Source organism: Pteropus medius, unplaced genomic scaffold (genome assembly GCF_902729225.1).
Source record: "Pteropus medius unplaced genomic scaffold, Ma_sr-lr_union100, whole genome shotgun sequence".
NCBI classification, from domain to species: domain Eukaryota; kingdom Metazoa; phylum Chordata; class Mammalia; order Chiroptera; family Pteropodidae; genus Pteropus; species Pteropus medius.
This window is the reverse complement of record NW_024352787.1, coordinates 1842866-1861081: the sequence shown is the minus strand read 5'-3', so window position 1 is coordinate 1861081 and position 18216 is coordinate 1842866. Positions and strand designations below refer to the sequence as shown.

General features: G+C 33.6%; 1 protein-coding gene across 6 annotated transcripts in view; it reads right to left on the bottom strand.

Annotated features, from left to right (window-relative positions):
• PCCA (propionyl-CoA carboxylase subunit alpha) overlaps positions 1-18216 on the bottom strand; it is a 338552-nt gene that overhangs the window by 146153 nt on the left and 174183 nt on the right. For all 6 annotated transcript variants that reach the window (XM_039849219.1, XM_039849216.1, XM_039849218.1 and 3 more), the window contains 2 exons: positions 17096-17171; positions 5338-5448 (listed from right to left, as the gene is read on the bottom strand). In XM_039849219.1, the coding sequence (XP_039705153.1) occupies positions 5338-5448; positions 17096-17171 (187 nt within the window). The remainder of the gene's footprint in view (positions 1-5337; positions 5449-17095; positions 17172-18216) is intronic.

Genomic DNA, 18216 nt, shown 5'->3' with positions numbered 1-18216 from the left:
CTGCAAGATGCTGAATCAGTGTTTCATTTTGTCTAATAAGTTGTTAGCTGTACTGATTCAGACAATACTGAGAAAGGAGGGTCCCAAATAAAATCCGCCATCATTCATTACATCTCACATGCAAATTGATACAAATCAACTGTAATCTTTTCATTGATACTGGAGCTGATTCTCAAATTTTACCAAAGACTGTTTCTCAATAAATTTGTCCGAAAGAGTGCTGAAGACTTGTTTACTTCTACAATTTAACTAAATTACTTTGTACAATTTAAGAATCTCTCGAGTAATTTTAACAGAGAAGTGCTGCAAAGATCATCTACTTCATCCTCCATGGAGTGTGGATGTGTCCTTTACAGCACAGTTTAACAGATGTTATCTAGGATCTACACAACTCTTCCAATAATAGGACACTGACAAACTCTTTCAAGAATTTCTAAATCATTACACAGCTCTCATACTGAGTCAGACTATTTCTTTGTGACTTCCATTCAAGTGGGGAACAAGGGCTGCGGGGGAAGGTAGAGTTACCACATTCAGTATGTCCATGTTCACTCAGTCTTCTGTCCAACTATGTCTGGTGTCCCCCGGTACAGAGAGTATGTTTTACTCTCTACAGAGAAGGATCTCAAAGCTTTTGCCAGGATGGAGGACAGAAAGTCACCCTGCTCTGAGAGTGAGGGAGGGGAGAAGGAGATTTAAGACGAATAGTCCTACCTTTAGGGATTTCCCAAGGTATCCCAAACTAATAATTACCGAGACTTCTTAGGGGTTCCACAGTGATAATGAGCTATTTCTCAGTTTTTCATATTGTCAGCTTAAGATTCAACTTTCTAAGGTTTCTAAGTCAATTAAGAATCATCTGACACTGTAAGTGCTGATATGAATAAAGGATACACATATATGCTGTTATATGCATTAAATTATGTTCTGCAAAGATACATATGAACCTGGTGGTTACCTTTGGGGAAAGTGACTAGAGACCAGAGAGGATAAGAACCATACTGATGTACAAACATTTTTTTTTAAAAAGCATACAAGTAACAGAGATAATCTAGAGATGGGATTTTTTTTTTTTTCTTTTCATTATGCTTCTCTGGGTGTAATAAATGTCATCTTAAAATTTTTTTGAAAATCATTTTCCAGCTTCTCATTTTTCAAAATTCTATCTCCTCTCTTTATGGGCTTGTGTCTTTATAAAACTCAATCTAGTGTTGGGGGGCAGGGGGAAATGTGTATATTTAAGCTATAATCTTTACTTTAAATTGGTTAAAGTACTTTCTTCAGAAATTTCCTCAGACAGGGTATGTAGTGATGTTTCTTAATCTTTATTTAAAAGCATCTCTTTTCACATTGACAAATGAAGGATACCTTGGCTGGATATAGTATTCTTGGGCCAAGTTCTTTCCTATGAAAGAGATATTTAAGACTTCCTAATTTCCAGTTTATAGAGTCTTAAGATGATCTCATTCTACACGTTCTTTGCATATGACTTGTATTTTTTTCTTCTTAGAAGTTTTAACAAGTTTTATTTGTTCTTGATATGCCTAGTGGTGTTACTTATTAAGCCTACCTGAAACTCAGTGAATCCAACATAATATTGTATGCCATTATAATTGAGAAATAATTTTTAATTTTTTAATTAAAATTTACCTTTGTCTTTTCTTTTCATGAAACTTCTATTATGTACATGTAAAGTCTCTTGGATCTTCCTTCCATGTTTATTTCACACATGACTATTCTCTTTATCTTTTTGCTATGTATTTTGAAATACTTCTTCCATTTATTCCTTTGGGTCACTAATTTGGTTCTTAACAATAACCATCCTTCCTTTCATTTTGCTGAAATATTTTATTTTTAAACATCAGTTTTTACTTCATCAGAGTCTTTCTCCTCTAATTAATATTCTTATGCTTTCTTACTATTTTTCAATTATTTGGATACCACATCAGCAGTTCTAAAACTGAGCATTGCCTGTCCTCTGGCATTCGTCTAGGTCTTTCTCTCTTGATGAGTAGTCCTTTTCCTTTGTACACTGATGGCTCCGTTTGTTCTCAACAGTCAGCTCAAAGGGTTAGAAGGAAGTTCCCTGGTAAATGTTTACCAACCAATTGGGGTACAGGAGCAGCATTTGTCAATCTCCTTATGGTAAGAACTTTCTCCAAGGCTGATTTCAAACTACCAACATCATATCAAAAAGAATGGATTAGGACGAGATGCACATAGTGGCACTCCAGGGGCAGTATGATGGCCCTACAGCCTATGAAATAGAGTTCCTGGAGAGGTGTTTCAATAGTGTAAGGCTACCGTGTCCTTGAAGCCATCCTTGATTCCCTAAATCAGAACTGGTGTCTTTATTCTCAGTTCTCAAGGTACTTTGCTTATATCTTCCCTTAGCACTTATTTTATTCTGTCCTATAATCAGTCCTTTACATGTTTATCTCTCTTGCGATGTAAGCTCCTTAAAAGCAGAGAAAATACACTATTCATTTTTTATTTTCTTCTAGAGCCTATATCAATTATTTGTCAAATGACTTTAATGACTGAATTATTAAAAGCAACACTTCAGTCCATATATTTTAGTGCCACTTATAAAGGTAAAGAAATATTTGACTAAATTCAATGGGAAAAAGTACAATGATATATTTCTTATGTTGAATCGAATTTTTGTAAAAATTCTGCAACTTTTCAGAAGAGAAAGATAATTCTGATCATTTCTTTTGATGGAGCTGGTGCTTGTAGTGTGTTAAGGCAGCAGAGAAATAAGCTCAAGATGTTCATTACAGGCCAACTGAAATTATAGTTCTTAACGTATCTTCTTCATTTTCCTTTTATTTCAGAATCAAAATACCTTGTTCCCCATGTTCCATTTATTTTTCTGAATCAAAGGAAAATAGCTTTCCAATCTTAGAATCTAATAAATTGACAAGAACAACAAATCCTTGTGTATCCTATTTTTAAATTTTAGATACAGTCATTTCAAAGTTCAGTCTAAGAACCTTCAGTAACACTGTCCTAGTCTACAAATAAACTTGAGATAATAAACATATATAACAGAAAATTTTAATGCAGTCATAAAAATAGGCACTTGCCTATGCATCATGCCTAGGATATCTGGACAGATGGGAAGCAGATGGGTAATCCCAAAGGGGCAAAATGACCCAGCCTCAAACATATGGAGAAGATCCTGGATTAACTTCAGTTGCCACTTCCTGCTGCTCTTTCAGGCACATATATCAAACAATCAAAATGATACAGTTTAATATATTTAAGACTTGCTCTGGGGCAAAATGAGTAATCTGAAGAAGAAGATCAGAAGATAGCAGCCATTTAGAGAAGAACTGACATGAAAGTAATATGAAGGAATAAAATAAGAGGTAGACATGAAGTATGGTAAATATGTGTGCATTTTTAAAGTCCTTACAGGCATTATGATGACATATCGCACACTCTGAAAATTTCTGTGATTTATGATTTTGAATCCTAGCACAAATGAATGAGTATTGAAAGGGAAGTTGAAAACTCTAAGTTCAATTTTTTTGTTTTGTTATATTATTGGTTATTTAGCCTTAATCTCTCTGTGTTTTGGCTTCCTCACATGTAAAATGAAGGCTAAGGTTAAGGTTAAAAATTGCTAAAGGCCCCTCTAATAACTTACAAATAAGAATTTTACAAGTGTGTTCTTGCATAAGCTAAGAAACAGAATTATAGTGTTGTTGCTGATAATTCTCTACCAAAAAAAGCAATGTAATATATTAAATTTATCACAGAATATTGCAATATTATGTTTTAGGTACATTTCTGAATTCCATTAAGAATCTGGGACATTTTCTATTACTGCTAAATGTACAGCACACAGTAATCAACTCCAATTAGAATTTTAAATGCCCATTATCTTCTCTATGGTGATGAGATATAATATCATATATGTATATATACAAATGTGCGTATGTATATGTAAATACCCACGCACGCATACTTTTGTTCTAAATGTTCCCTGAAGTTTTGGTCTGTTGTCTCCTCTGCCTACTGTTTCACGTCGTATCGCCTTCACAGACACATTAGGCAGGCCAACATAAAAGCATATGGAAATCCTGATTGAACTTTGAAATGACTGTGTCTAAAATTTAAAAATAGGATAAACAAGAATTTGTGTATTTGCTAGGGATACAATAAAAAGTAACAACACAAGTGGTCCCTGGCTTCATGAAAACAATAGATATTAATGAAATAATCACACAAATATAAAACTGCAACCATATTAAGATTGTATATTTTTAAATTTAAAAGTTCAAGAAAAATAGCCTGATGATTCATTAGTCTTTAACTTTTCCAAATACAAACATTTCATTTTCCTTGGTACTAATAATAAAACCCAGTAACACTAAAGTTTTGAAAGAAGAATCAAATCAGTAATCCTTAATCTTATGAAAATTCTGTATTGTAAATTCTGAAGAAATTGCTTTGTAAATGTATTCAATAGTTCGACTACATGAAGTTGACCCGAATCTATATACTGCTTCCAAAATCACTAAGTCATTTTATATACTAAAACACTTTAAAATGGATATAAAGAACAATTGACGTTTGTGAGGGAATATCTAATCTTCATATATCCCCAAGTTCATTAGAAATATATGTAGACGCTTCTGGCTTTCACCTACATAACATTGCTATTAAGTCTCGCATAAGTCCTGTTTCTTAATATCACGTTAACCGTGTTTTCAATGCTCACTAAATGGTTTTCCCTGTCTCTCACCTGATGAGCAATTTCCTACTACCTGGAAACAATCACTGATAACTTTGCAGCACTAAATTTCACATTCCACTGATTATTTTATTCAAAATTCATTTTTTCAGCATAAAAATGATGATCTTCTTAGACATATTCATTTTCATTAATAGGAATACCATCTGGTATTCTGAAATTTTCCATGCTAATTTTCATAAATATATAGTTTTAATTATTAAAGAAGAGTTCCTGCATACACCCTACACATATACCTGCATATATCAGCAGGGACTATAAATCTGAATCAACTTTCAGAAACTAGAAAATCAGGTAGGCTAATGCTCTGGCTCTGTTTTCTTCAAAACTGGACTAGGACAACATTCTACATAGTTTAATTCCCTACCCAGCAAAATGACAGATTATTACACATTCATTAATCACTGGTGAATACTCATAATCATGAATGTCAATAATCTAGGATATTCTAAGTATGTTAATAAAGTACAATATAGGCCAAAGGCCTTAATTTCAAAACGGAAAAAAGTATATATTATAATAAAGTATAAAAAATAACTTTAATACACTAAAATACTTCGATGCATACAAACCTTTAAAGCCATCAGGATATACATCAGAAAGAAATTTAGTGTTGATGTCTCCTTTTATAAAGCGTGAGTTGATTATCACCTCTCGAAGTAACGCAATATTATGAGTAACACCTAAAAATAAAATGATATCAGATTGAGCTGGAGAACAATAAGTCAGTTAAAAATCTAATTCTCATTATCAGGAGGAATTTATCGTCAGTGTCCTATAACCGCAAAAACAGTAAAAGATTATTCATCTCCTTCACTTCAAGTAATAACAAAACATATCTGAACTTGAGACAGCAATAAAACTCTAAATGTAAACTTAAGACGGTGATTGCTAAGTTAATTCAATGAGGAAATAAATGTCTTTTCACTAAATGGTAGAACAACTAGATATTTATTTTAGGAAAAAAAGGAAATGAACCTCAACCCTAACTTGCAATCACACACAAAAATTAACTCAAGTTAAATCACAAACCTTAATGTAAAACCTAAAAATGTAAGACATATTGTAAAACAATATAGGAGAAAAATCTGTTATCAAGAGGTAGGCAACAGATTCTTAGTGCAAAAAAACCATGAACCATAAAAATATCAATAAACTGTACTTCATCAAATTGCAAAAGTCTGCTCTTCAAAGAATGTATTTAAGAAAAATGAAATGGCAAACCACAGGCTGAAAGAAAACATTCACAACACACATATCAAAGAACATGTATCTAGAATATATAAAAATACTCACAATACAATAATAAGATGACAAACAAACCAAGTAAAAAAAATAGGCAAATATCTGGACAGACATTCACAAAAGATACACGAATGGCCAGTAAGCACAAGAAAAGATGTTCAACATCATGGCTGCTAAAGAAATACAAGATACCTCCAAACACCAATTTAAGTGGCTAAAAATTAAAAGACAGATAATACCTATTGATGATGAGCTGTGGAACAAAAGGAACTGTTATACACTCTGGTGGGAATATAAATTGATACATCCACTTTGCAACTGTTTGGAAGTTTTTTTAAAAATTAAACATATACTCACTATATGATTCAGACAATACACTCTCAAGTATTTACCCAAGTTAAAATAAAACCATATGCCTATACAGCCACTTAGGCACAAAGGTTAATAGCTTTGTTTGCAACAGTCAAAAACTAGAAACAATCTAAATTAACAAAATGTGGTTTGTCCATAAAATGAAGTTCTGCATAGCAGTGAAAAGAAATGAATCGCTCATACATGCAAGGATGAATCTTAAATTTATTATGCTGAGTTAAAGACCAAAAAGAATACATACTATATTGAGCCCATTCGTATAAAATTTTAGAAAATGCAAAACAACCTACAGTGACAGAAAGATCATGTGGTTGGTTGCATGGGGACAGGGCCGTAGAGAAGGTGGACGATTATAAAGGCCATCAGGAAACTTTTGAAGGTGACAGAAATGTTCACTATGTTGACTGTGGTGATGATTTTACAGGTGTATATATGTCAAAACTCATCAAATTAAGTATTTTAATATGAGAAGTTTATTATATATCAAAGGAAGGGAAGAGGAGGAGAGCTTGTGATCTAATAGAAAAAACTGAGCCTCGTATACAAAGTCTATTACAAAGTAAAGTTCAAAGAGGTAATATCCACAAGAGGGACAGGAATGGTATCAGGAGAGTTCTATGATACAGAAAGACTTTATGAAGGGTGTTTTTGATCTTGGTCATGTAGACTACAAAGATATTAAGTAGGAGTAAAATAAAAGGTAGTGTGAAGAGGCATTTCAGATGCGGGGAAAGCAGGAATTAGAATCGGGTTTTTCCACAAAAGCATGACGGAGCTGAAGCTGAAGTAAAACAGAGAGGTTTATTAATTCCTTCCAGCTTCTTTAGGCCACTTCTGTATAGTTCTAATCTGTATCATCATGCTGTGTAACAAACCTAGAAAGCCCGGTTTGAACTTGCTATTCAAGTCTCATAGAATCCTCACTTTTACAAGAATATCTCAGGTTCAAGTATCAGGTCTACCTCTCACCTTGGATAAACTATTTAAGCTCTCAAAGTTTTAGATTTCTCATTTGTAAAGTGGTGATAATAGAACCTATTTTGTATGACTGTCATGAGCTACAAATGGGATAAGGCTTACTGCAATGCAAGGCACTCAAGAAGGTGCATTTTCATCATTGTGCTCATTATTACCCCTTTATATGAGAACAAATATATAGAAGACAATATATTTTGCCTACCACCTATTTTTGTAAATAAAGTTTTACTGTAACACTGCAGTTTTACAAATGGTTGTTTTCATGCTACAACACTGGAGTCAAGTTGCTGCAGCAGAGACCTTGTAACCCACAAAGTCTAAATATTTAATCTCTGGCACTTTACTGAAAAAGCTTCTAACATTTGCTATGAGGTTTTAACAATGTCGATATTATGAGCAAATTAATCTATATCTATCAACATTTATTCTACACCTTCTACTCATGCCGCAACTAGGTATCACAGGAAGAAAAATGAGAATAGTATAGTATCTGCTTTTGGAGAACTTTCAGTAAGCAGCGATAAAATTTAAAAACTACAAGGAAATAGAAAACTTAAAAAATAAGAAAATTGTGATCCAGAGAGAATGAATAATTTATCTAAATTTAGTATAATATAAATGATAATAGTAATATACATTTTTAAAAGTTTAAATACAGAAGTATATTGTGACAGACTGTTGGTTTTCCCTAAAATATCTTTTCATTTTTCCACAGTAATAGAGTCTTAGCTGAACAAAAGACCACCCAGACAACACCATTTTCATGTCTTTCTTGTAGCTAGACATGACAAGCTAATTCCTAGACAAGAGATTGTAAGTCAAAGTGATATATCCAACTCCAGAATCACTTACTTTAAAAAAAAAAAAAAAAAAAAAAAGAACTGCTTGTTTGGGCTTCCTTTTCTTCTCTCTTCCTATGAGCTTCCTGAGATGGCGGGAACTCAGATTGGCAATGCAGATGAAATGGAGCAAGATGGGTGTGCACATGGTGGGTGTGTGTCTTTATCTCCCAGAATTACCACAGAACACTGACTTGCCCCATCAGCATGAACTAGCCAGACTGTTACATGACAAGTAAATAAACTTCTTTCTTATTGATACCTCTATATTTAAGACTCTTTCTTGCAGCAGGTTTATCCTGTATCCTAATGTATACGTATGGGGAAGAAGGGCATATCTTTACAATATGACTTCTTATCTCTAAGCCAACCAATGTTAACAATCTAATACACCCTTCTAGGCATTCTTCTATGCATCTCTTTGTAATAGACCATACTCAGCAACCACATGAAAAATCCTGAGCATCTCTGTTCTCAGAAGACACTATGTGCCTAAAATTTTATAAAATCCAATTTTCAATCTATTCAAATTATTTTTGAATAGTTTCAAAACTATTCAAAACATTTCAAGAAACTGAAAACATTTCAAGAAAGTTCCAAAATTCAAATATTAATATTATTCCTTTAGCTACAAACATTCCATGGAAGAAGTTACCGCATATAGACAATAATTGAATAAACATCTTTTATAGCACATGCCCAGGAGAAATGCAGAGATCCTGACCTTGCTCTGTGGATAATAACTCAGCCCATAGTCAATAACTAATGTTTCTAAGGGCTTTTTAAATGTTTATTTGTATGGGGAAAGTATCGGAAGGTATAAGAAACTTCTGATGAAACCAATACACCTCACAAAATCATTACAAAAATATGACATTTGCCTATATTATATTTGGGTAGACAAAAATAATGAGCAATTGAAGGCAAAATGCTAGGATGCTTGGAAAGACAAAATAGATAGGCATGAATTTAATAAAATTCTTTCAAGATTCCCTGAAAGAGGTCAGGCTATTAAAGGTAAATGAATCCCTTTGCCATATAGTTTACAAACACAAAACTAAAGCACTTTTGAAGAATAAAAGGGTGATGGCTTGCCAAAGAGATTGATAGATATAGGAAATGAGAGATGTGGTATTCCAGGAAAAGCAAAGTATTTGGGACCTACATAAATTTTCCTGGCTTGGAAAGAAAATAAAGATGCAGAAGGACACAAATAAAGGTAATATTAGGAAGAATTTTCATTGTTGTAAAAAGCAAATGGATATCACCAGGTGTTTCTATGAAGAGGCTGAAAGGACATCATGGCCAAAGTGTATGTGCAAAGCAGAGAACAGGGTGCCTGAAAAGTCAAATGGGCATCCAAGGTCTGATAGCCATGCAAAGATTTTACTTTACCTTGAGAGCAACCAGAAGGGTTGAAACAGGGTAGATAGGACTAGATATGTACATTCCAGGAATCGTTCAAGCTGCTACTAGAACTAGGATCGGGGAGGGGCAAGAGTGAAGATGGGAAAAATCATTAGCTGACAAGTGCAGGAGACATGTTGAAAAATAACAAGGCTTCAGAACACAGCTGGAGTACGGACAATACAGAAGGGGAAAAGAAGGTAAACTTGAGATTTAGGAAGCAGACAGGGCTTGGTGATTTAGTGGATATCAAGAATGGGGGAGATGAGTCAAGTACAACACCCAAACTTCTGGCTTCGCAACATGACAGAAGATGCCGTTTACAGAAAAGGAACAAATTGAGAGGCAAAGTTTGGGGCACATTACATTTGAGATGCTTACAAGGTAAGATTGATGATGTCTAAATGATTAGAAGAACAGGCAGATTAGAATGCACACACATCAGACTATAGAAGTCACGGAGGTGGACATCCACACCAACGTATCCAAAACAAAAGGGAAACAAATGCAAAACAAAATCAACAATATGTAAATTATTCGTGTATAATTTACAGAAAAAAATGAAAGTTAGAATATCAAGGTACAGCTGTAATTTTATTTCCCAAAAAACGGTGTTCTTATGTGCAAATTAACAATTCAGAATGTTTTGAATTATAAGTAAATTATAAGTAAATAACTTAGAAAGGCAATCTATCAGGATTTTAATCCTTCCCTCTTCCAGTCAAAGACAATACTGTAATCTTTATATACTTCATATTTCGTATTTAACCTTACTGGCTTTCTTGTTACAGGCTAGTACTGGTATAAATTTTCTTGCTCTCTGTGTGGCCAATGCCAAACAGTTGGCATCAGGCTCTGTCATCAGTAAAATACAACATAGCTTTCAGAAATAGTTATTGATCATTTGAACAAAACTAAGATTATTTTCTGATGCCGAGTGATTAATTTGTGACTGATGACACACAAATAATTTAAATGTATGCATTTTTACAGGATAAATGATATGTTGTAGTTTTCTTCCATTTTGAAAAAGATGTGCTGATTTTAGAAAATGCAACTCAAAAGAATTAAAAGTAAATATTAACTTGCATTTGGATATCAATGAACAGAGCCACGGAAGCACACAAATAAATCATGGGCTTTTAAAAATCTTTCTACTTGAATAGTAAATACAGCATGAAAATACATACGTTTATCTTGGTAAATAATATTTCAGGAATAAAATTAATACGCAAAATCATTTTATCTTTAATGCTCTCTGAATAAAATATTACATATTACTATGTAAAATCAGATCATTATCTGTTTTTCTTTCCTAAGGAAAATCAGGTAAAGTAATGGCTAATGGCAGACAACCAAAATAAATCAAGGTGCCTCAACTGCTCCAAAAACTACTGTACATTAATCAAAAAATTATTTTATGCCTAAAAGCTCAAAGATTAAATAGGAAAAAAAAATCATTGAACTGCTCAAACACATCCTACAATTTTAAAACTTACCATTTTATACTTAGTTTACTTTCTTTCCATGTTCCAGGAAAGACAATGCTGTTTAAATTGACCCTCGTTCAAACAGTAAGCAAATAGTAGAGGTACTCTCTGAGACTTAGGTTATAACTTTAACGCTATTATTAATCACATACTCATAAAAATTATGACTCTGAGTTTAGACTAGGAATTGAGGATGACCTCTGCCAAAGTTCATGAGGTCCCATCTGTAAGGGAAATCACGACCAGCACACACAAGACAGGACCCCTAGGAGCGGCTTTCTCCTGACTACCTGCTGCTTCCAAAACACTGGCCAGACATTAGCTCCACATACTGCCAGGATCAAACAGGGGCCAAAAGCCACTGCTTATTTCATGGGGACACAGAAATTAACTTTAACCAAATTACATTTTTTCCTCTAAAGAGTCTTTAACTTAACAAAAGCTTACAATTAGCTCAGGAAAAACAAATTCATATTTAAACAACTAAGTAGTTATCGAACTGGACAGTAAATTGTCCTTTTCTGTCCTTCATACTTTTTAAATCCCTTTATCCTTTAGAATTAGTCAGATGAATGATATATAAGTACAAATTGCAAATGCATCTGTTTTTATTCCTTAAATGTTAGCACTGGGGAGGGTAGGTGCATGCTCTTTGCCTATTTTTAAAACTTTTTATTTTAAAATAATTACAGAAAATTCACAAAAATACAAAAAAATTACTACATATTCTTTACCAGATTCTCCAAATGTTAACATTGTTACCTCATTTTAACTCTCTTCCCAACACACTCATTTTTTTTTCTTAAACATTTGAGGGTAAGTTGCAGACAAGATGGACTTAACCTCTAAATAGTGTATATTTCCTAAAACCAAGAGAAGACTCTTATGTAATCACAGTACAATGACCAAATGTGAAATAACATTGATAACAGTTTCACTGTCTAATCTAGGACTTTATTCGAATTTCACCAATTGTCCCATTTATGACTTTCACTATAAAAGAAAAACATTTTTTTCTGGTCCAGGACCTAATCCAGGATGACACACTGCATTTAGTTGTCATGTATCCTTAGTTTCCTTTGATCTGAATAAGTTGATCCACTTTCCTTTGTATTTATTGACCTTGACACTTTTGAGGAGTACAAGCCATTTATTTTGTACACTGTCTTTCAGTTTGGTTTGTCTAATGTTTTCTCATGATTATATTCAGGTTTTACATTCTTGGCAAGAATGTCACAGAAACAACATACTCTTTTCAGTGTATTATGTCAAGAGGCACATGATGTTAATCTGTTTCCGTTACCAATGATGTTCATTTTGATCATTTGGGTAAGTTGCTAGGTTTCTCAATTCTAAAGGTACTACTTTCCCATTATAATTAAAAATCATGAGTTGATATAGATACCTCCAATTTCGATTCAACACCACAGGCTTCATTCTATCCTTATCCATTCCCAATCTATAACTCCTTTCTCTGACACTGAGAAACTTGGCTCTTCTTATCCACAATACATGTATTTATTTCCACAGTCCCTGAAAGTACATAAACTGGTTTCGGAACTGCTAACACATGAACTAGGAAAAACAAACCTATTAACTAGAGTTTAATATTTGTTTATGTATATAGTCTTTAGTTTGAGGTATCTAGTCAAAGTACTGTTAAAGTTATTTAGGTTAGCTTTTTTTCTCTCTCCTTCAGCATGATTATATCATTCACTTAGTTACGTCCATTTCTTTCTGTTTGGTTTCCACTTTGAGTGTTTTCCCCAGAACATCAGTGATTCTATTTACTTATTTTGAAATATTCATATGGATTCAAAAGTTAGAATTATACAAATGTATAATCAAAGAAGTCTCTCCCCTTCATGCCGTGTATTTTGTTCCCCATCCCCCAATCGTTTCCACCAGGTTCTCGTTCCACCTCCTGTAGGAACGCTATCTTATTAGTTCCGGTCTTGGGTATATGTGTGTGTTTCCACAGATGAGCAGATACATGTATATATTCTTATTTCCCCTTGTCATCCTCTAATATCTATTCTATTCTCCCTTCGCTTCATAAGAGAAATGCTACTTTTTAGCTTTGTATTAGGACACCTTGATATCAACTATATTTCCCATCTTCCCAGCAGCTAGATGTGACCATATGACTAAACACCAACAGGATGGAAGCAGAAATAAAATGTCTTCTAGATTATGCCCTAAAAACAAAGTGAACTCCCCGGCCACCTCCCTGCTGAGGCCTAATGATTGACTATGAAAGCAGCCACTTTAGATCCCAAAATGAAAGCCAAACCATCTGCTTTGAATGCAAGAGTCATCCTACCAGTCCCTGACAACTTCCTTTCTGGACTATTACATGGGAGAAAAATTAAACTGTAACTTTCTTAGGTCAATTTTTTTATTCTTTGTTCTAGCTGCTTAGACTATAGGCTAACTATGAAGGTCCTCAGCTGGGGAGAGGATGGTACATCAGTAGGAAAAAAGAGAGCATGAGAGAAACTGGTATAAATCGAGGGTCCGCAGAAGTCCGTTGGAAGACACTAAAGGGTTTTAAGCAGGGAAGTGATAACTGGGTTTATACTGTCCATATTGAAGAATGGATTGGTGCAGGTAAAGAATATTTATAGAGAAGTCATTCAGGAAGTGATATGTACTAGTCTATGATATAGACAGTAGTAGCATGGGACAGCAGGGCCAAAGAAAATAGAATTAGAAGTTATTTTGATGAAGTGTACAGACCCAGCCCCCTCAGAATACCTTTGAGACCACTTTTCTGAGCCCAAGTGCTCACCCTTCTTACAGAGTATTTCAGGGACTCTTCCTTCATCACCAGAAGTACAAGCTTTTCTGGCCATCCCTCACCCTCAGAACTTCAGCTAAACCAACTATCCCCACCTCCATAAAACATTTCCTCCCTCTTTTCCAAGCCCTTCCACCTCTGAGATTGCCACTCCGTCGTCAATCAGTCTACTGTAGGTTCATTATCTTCATAGAACACTTCATCCATCTCCTTGCTTCACCTGAAAACCTCAATACCCTCAGGAACTTACTTCTCCAGCAAACCTCACGTAACTCGTTGTGATCTACTGCCATTTTCAGAATGTTATCTCCTTGAAGAAACTTGTTTTCTTAAGGTTTAATTTATCTGGTCACAAAATCACCTCCAATTCGCTATCACCTATCAACATCCTTACTGCAACCCAATATTCACTACAGAATTTGTTACCTGACTCATGACCTTCCTACTGACCCTAACTCAAGTGCCCTGTGTGGATGACCCATGCAACATCCTTACCACTCAATTCTTAGGATCTCATTTCAAATAATCACATCTTCTACTTTAGTTACCTAGTCCAATACTCTCACCCAAAATCATCTATTAACTACATCACATTCAAAATCACCAATTCAAAATAAACCGCTTTCCAACTTTAACCCTATATTTCCAGCTCACTTCCCAAGTGCCTTGACCAAATCGGTATTAAAACTCCAATCTAGAATGTGAGACATTCTATAAGAAAATTACCCTGGACTCTTCTAAAATGTTAATGATACAAAATACAAAGATGGCAAGATAATCAAGAGACATAACCAAAACAACATGTAAACTCCATGGACCATGGGTAGGATCAAAAAAGATTTAAAAAGACACTTTGAGGCATAACTGGGGAAACTTGAATATGGAAAGTACCTTGAATGATATTATGAGACATCTGTTCATTTTCTTTGGTGTGATCATGGTATCGTGGTTTTGTAGGAACGTGATCTTACCCTTCAGATTCACGCTGAAGTATTTAGGTGTGATGTGTCATGATATCTGCAACTTTCTTTAAAACAGTTCAGGGAAAAAACAGAGGAGCAAAGGGAGAGAGGAAGAGGAGGAAGAAGATTGAGGAGGAAGAAGGAAAAGGCAAAGAAAGTGAGAAAGAGAGAGCTGGAGAAAAAAAGCTAATGTAGAAAAGTTTAACAGTTAATCTAGGTGAAGAGTGTACAGGTGTGCAATGTACTAGTCATTCAACTTTTCTCTAGGTTTCAATATGCTGACAATAAAATGTCTGGAGGCAATTTATCAATAAAAAACCCTCTCTGATAAATCTTTTGAGCTAAAACATATTCATATACATATACGTACACACACATTTGTTTCAATCCGATGTGTATACAACATCTTTGTGCTCTTCCAAACACAACTAAAAATATTTTAGGAAGGGAAGGTGGTTTACACTAATGAGACTGTACTACACATTATTCTTCAAATTGCTTTTCTAATTTAACAACACATATGGACATGCCTTCAAGTGAAAACTGCAATAGTATTTTATAGTGAAGGTGCACAGTAATTTACTCAATCATTCATCAATTTGGTAGACACTGTGGTTGGTCAGGATTTTGGCTACTACAAACCACACGCTGTTGTAAATGTCCTTTTAAACATCATCTCACAATTCAGTCTTTATCTCTACAGCATAGATTCCTGAAAACTGAACAGCTAGGTCAAAGGGTATGTACTTTTATTTTAACATCTAGTGCCAGATTGTTTTCCCAAAAGGTAATAGCAAGTCACACTCCAAAAATGACTGAGTGTGCCCATCTCTTATTTCACCTACAAAGTAAGTTACCAGTCTTTTAAAAAATGCTGCCACTCTGGGGCATTGTTTAAAGGAAGCTAAAATGAGGTACTCTCAACAGAGTCAGGCTTGAGTCCTAAATCAGTACTCATAACACTTTCAAAGGACCAAAAAGAGAGAGGCAAGAAAAGAAAGATAACCTCACCGCATTTGAATTCTCGCTATACTTTTTCACTCCACTATTAAGGCACCTACCAATTTATAATGATTATCTTTATGTATTTTCCATTCCAAGTTTACTAGAAACTCCTTGAAATAGGAATGGTTATCCATCATTAATTCATTCAACAAATATTAATCACCTACCATGTGTTAGGCACTGCTAAGCACTTGTAATACACAAGTAAACAAGATAAACACCATCGTTGACCTGATATACCTAAGATTCTTATGGGATAATCCAACATTTAGCAACTAATTACACAACTAATTCTTTAATTACAGTTATAGTAAATGCTTTTGAGAAGCAGTAGAACAGGGTACAATGAAAGCATATAATCCAGCACACAGAACTGGGAACGACCTAAAATGGGGTTTCAATATTGTTTATATATGATCTTTCCCATGCTATTTATTCATAATTCAAATGAACTTATATTTTACAGTTTAAATTTGATACTAAAGTCTGTTCTTCTGAAATTGATGATAATTAATTTGGGCTAAAATAAAATGATCTTTTCATTACTAATGGAAAGTTGTTAATAACATTTAGAATACAATTTATTCCTTACGGGGAATATAACTTTGTAGTAATTATATAAATGCAATGGCTGCTCCTAATTCAGTTATCACTACATATCTTAAAGACTTGTAGAATCACACGTTGTCAGGTATTAGAAATATCCTGTACGTACATGAGGTAACGAAATTGTATTTGCTAGAAAATATTCTATAATCTGCTCTCTAATTCATAGAAGCAAAGAGTTATTCCCTCTACACCCAACTTTGTCAAGTGTAGGCCACTGTATTTTATATCTCCATGTATTTTCAAGTATCATACTTCAAAATTCCAAACACAATAACATAGTAAATTTGCTGTCAAACTGCACTGACCAATGGTTCTGAAGTCTTCAGAATAAAGAACCCATTTTACATATAATACCTACCTATAAAATACTAAATGCTCACCTAGGAAAGATCATAAAACATAAGTTTAATTAAATAAGATATATATGTAAAGTATAGAATGACTAAAGCAAATAAAATACATATTTTTAATTGGTATGTCAGTTTAATTAACCCAAGCTATTCTTATTTCATTTAAACACATAGTAAGCAAACATATCAAATTTGCTAAACAGTAAGTCTTCGAGCCGTTTTCTAGAACTGGACACCATGTATGGAAACAGGACTGCAAATGTTTGTTTTTACCTCGAATAACATAATTATCCAGTGCATCTTCCATTCTCTTCAGTGCTTCAGTTCTATCAGAACCATATGTGATTAGCTAAACGCAAACAAAAAAAGATTTCTATAGATACATAAATCAATCTATGCACGAAACAATTCACCCTAGTGAAAATTAAAATATTTCAAAACAGATTTCCCAGAATATCTTTTCAAGTTTCACAGTGGTTGAGTTGTTAATAAAAAGCATGTAACTTAAGATTTTTCTAAGTAAATTATTAGAATATTAGAATCAGACTTTTCTCCTACATTTCACAGTAAAGATTTATTCAAGATTTTTAAAAATGTAACAAAAACAAGCATAAAAACATTTAAAAGGGAAGATATCAAAATGTGAGCATCTGGGCTGGTGGAAGATTAGGCAAGATTTGTTTTCTCGTTCCCTATTTTTCCATAGTTTCCATGACTGACACCCTGAAGAGCTAAGGTTTACAAATAACATAGCACAGAATAAAAGGGTTCTTGTCCTAGAAAACAGAAAGGTCTTACTGTTCTATGACTTTTGTGCCTATTTATATGTATCTTATACAAATTATCAGTAAAATAAGACCCTAATTATTCATGAAAGCATTTTCTGGTTATTACTTTAGTCAGTTTGTAGTTTGCAATTATTTTAGTACATTTTATTAGCTCTTCAATATCAAGCTAGTTTGAAAATTAATTTGCATGCCATTTTTCTGTACAGACATGTATTTATCTAAAAATGAAATCATGTCTATTAAAATCGATCTACAATTTTTTGTATTTTTATTTTTAAATGAAATAGTGTTTCCCTAACAAACAAAATACCTGAAGTTCATTTTAACAATATGAGTATGAAAACAAGTGGAAAAAAAAGAAAAATTAAAAATGATTTGTTTATACTGCAACTACAAAACAAGGTACAATTAGGGTAAACCCATCTTGAGAAACAGGGTTTTTGGTTAAAAAAATAATAATTCTTCAATGCAGGTCTAAAACTTCAGGAAAAATAAGATTTTTCTAAAGAAAATCCATAGTTTTAACTCCTGCAGTCAGAATTTTACATTTTATAAGATCTTAGAATTCTAAAGATTTGAAAAGATTTAAAGGTCTAAGGAGAGTTG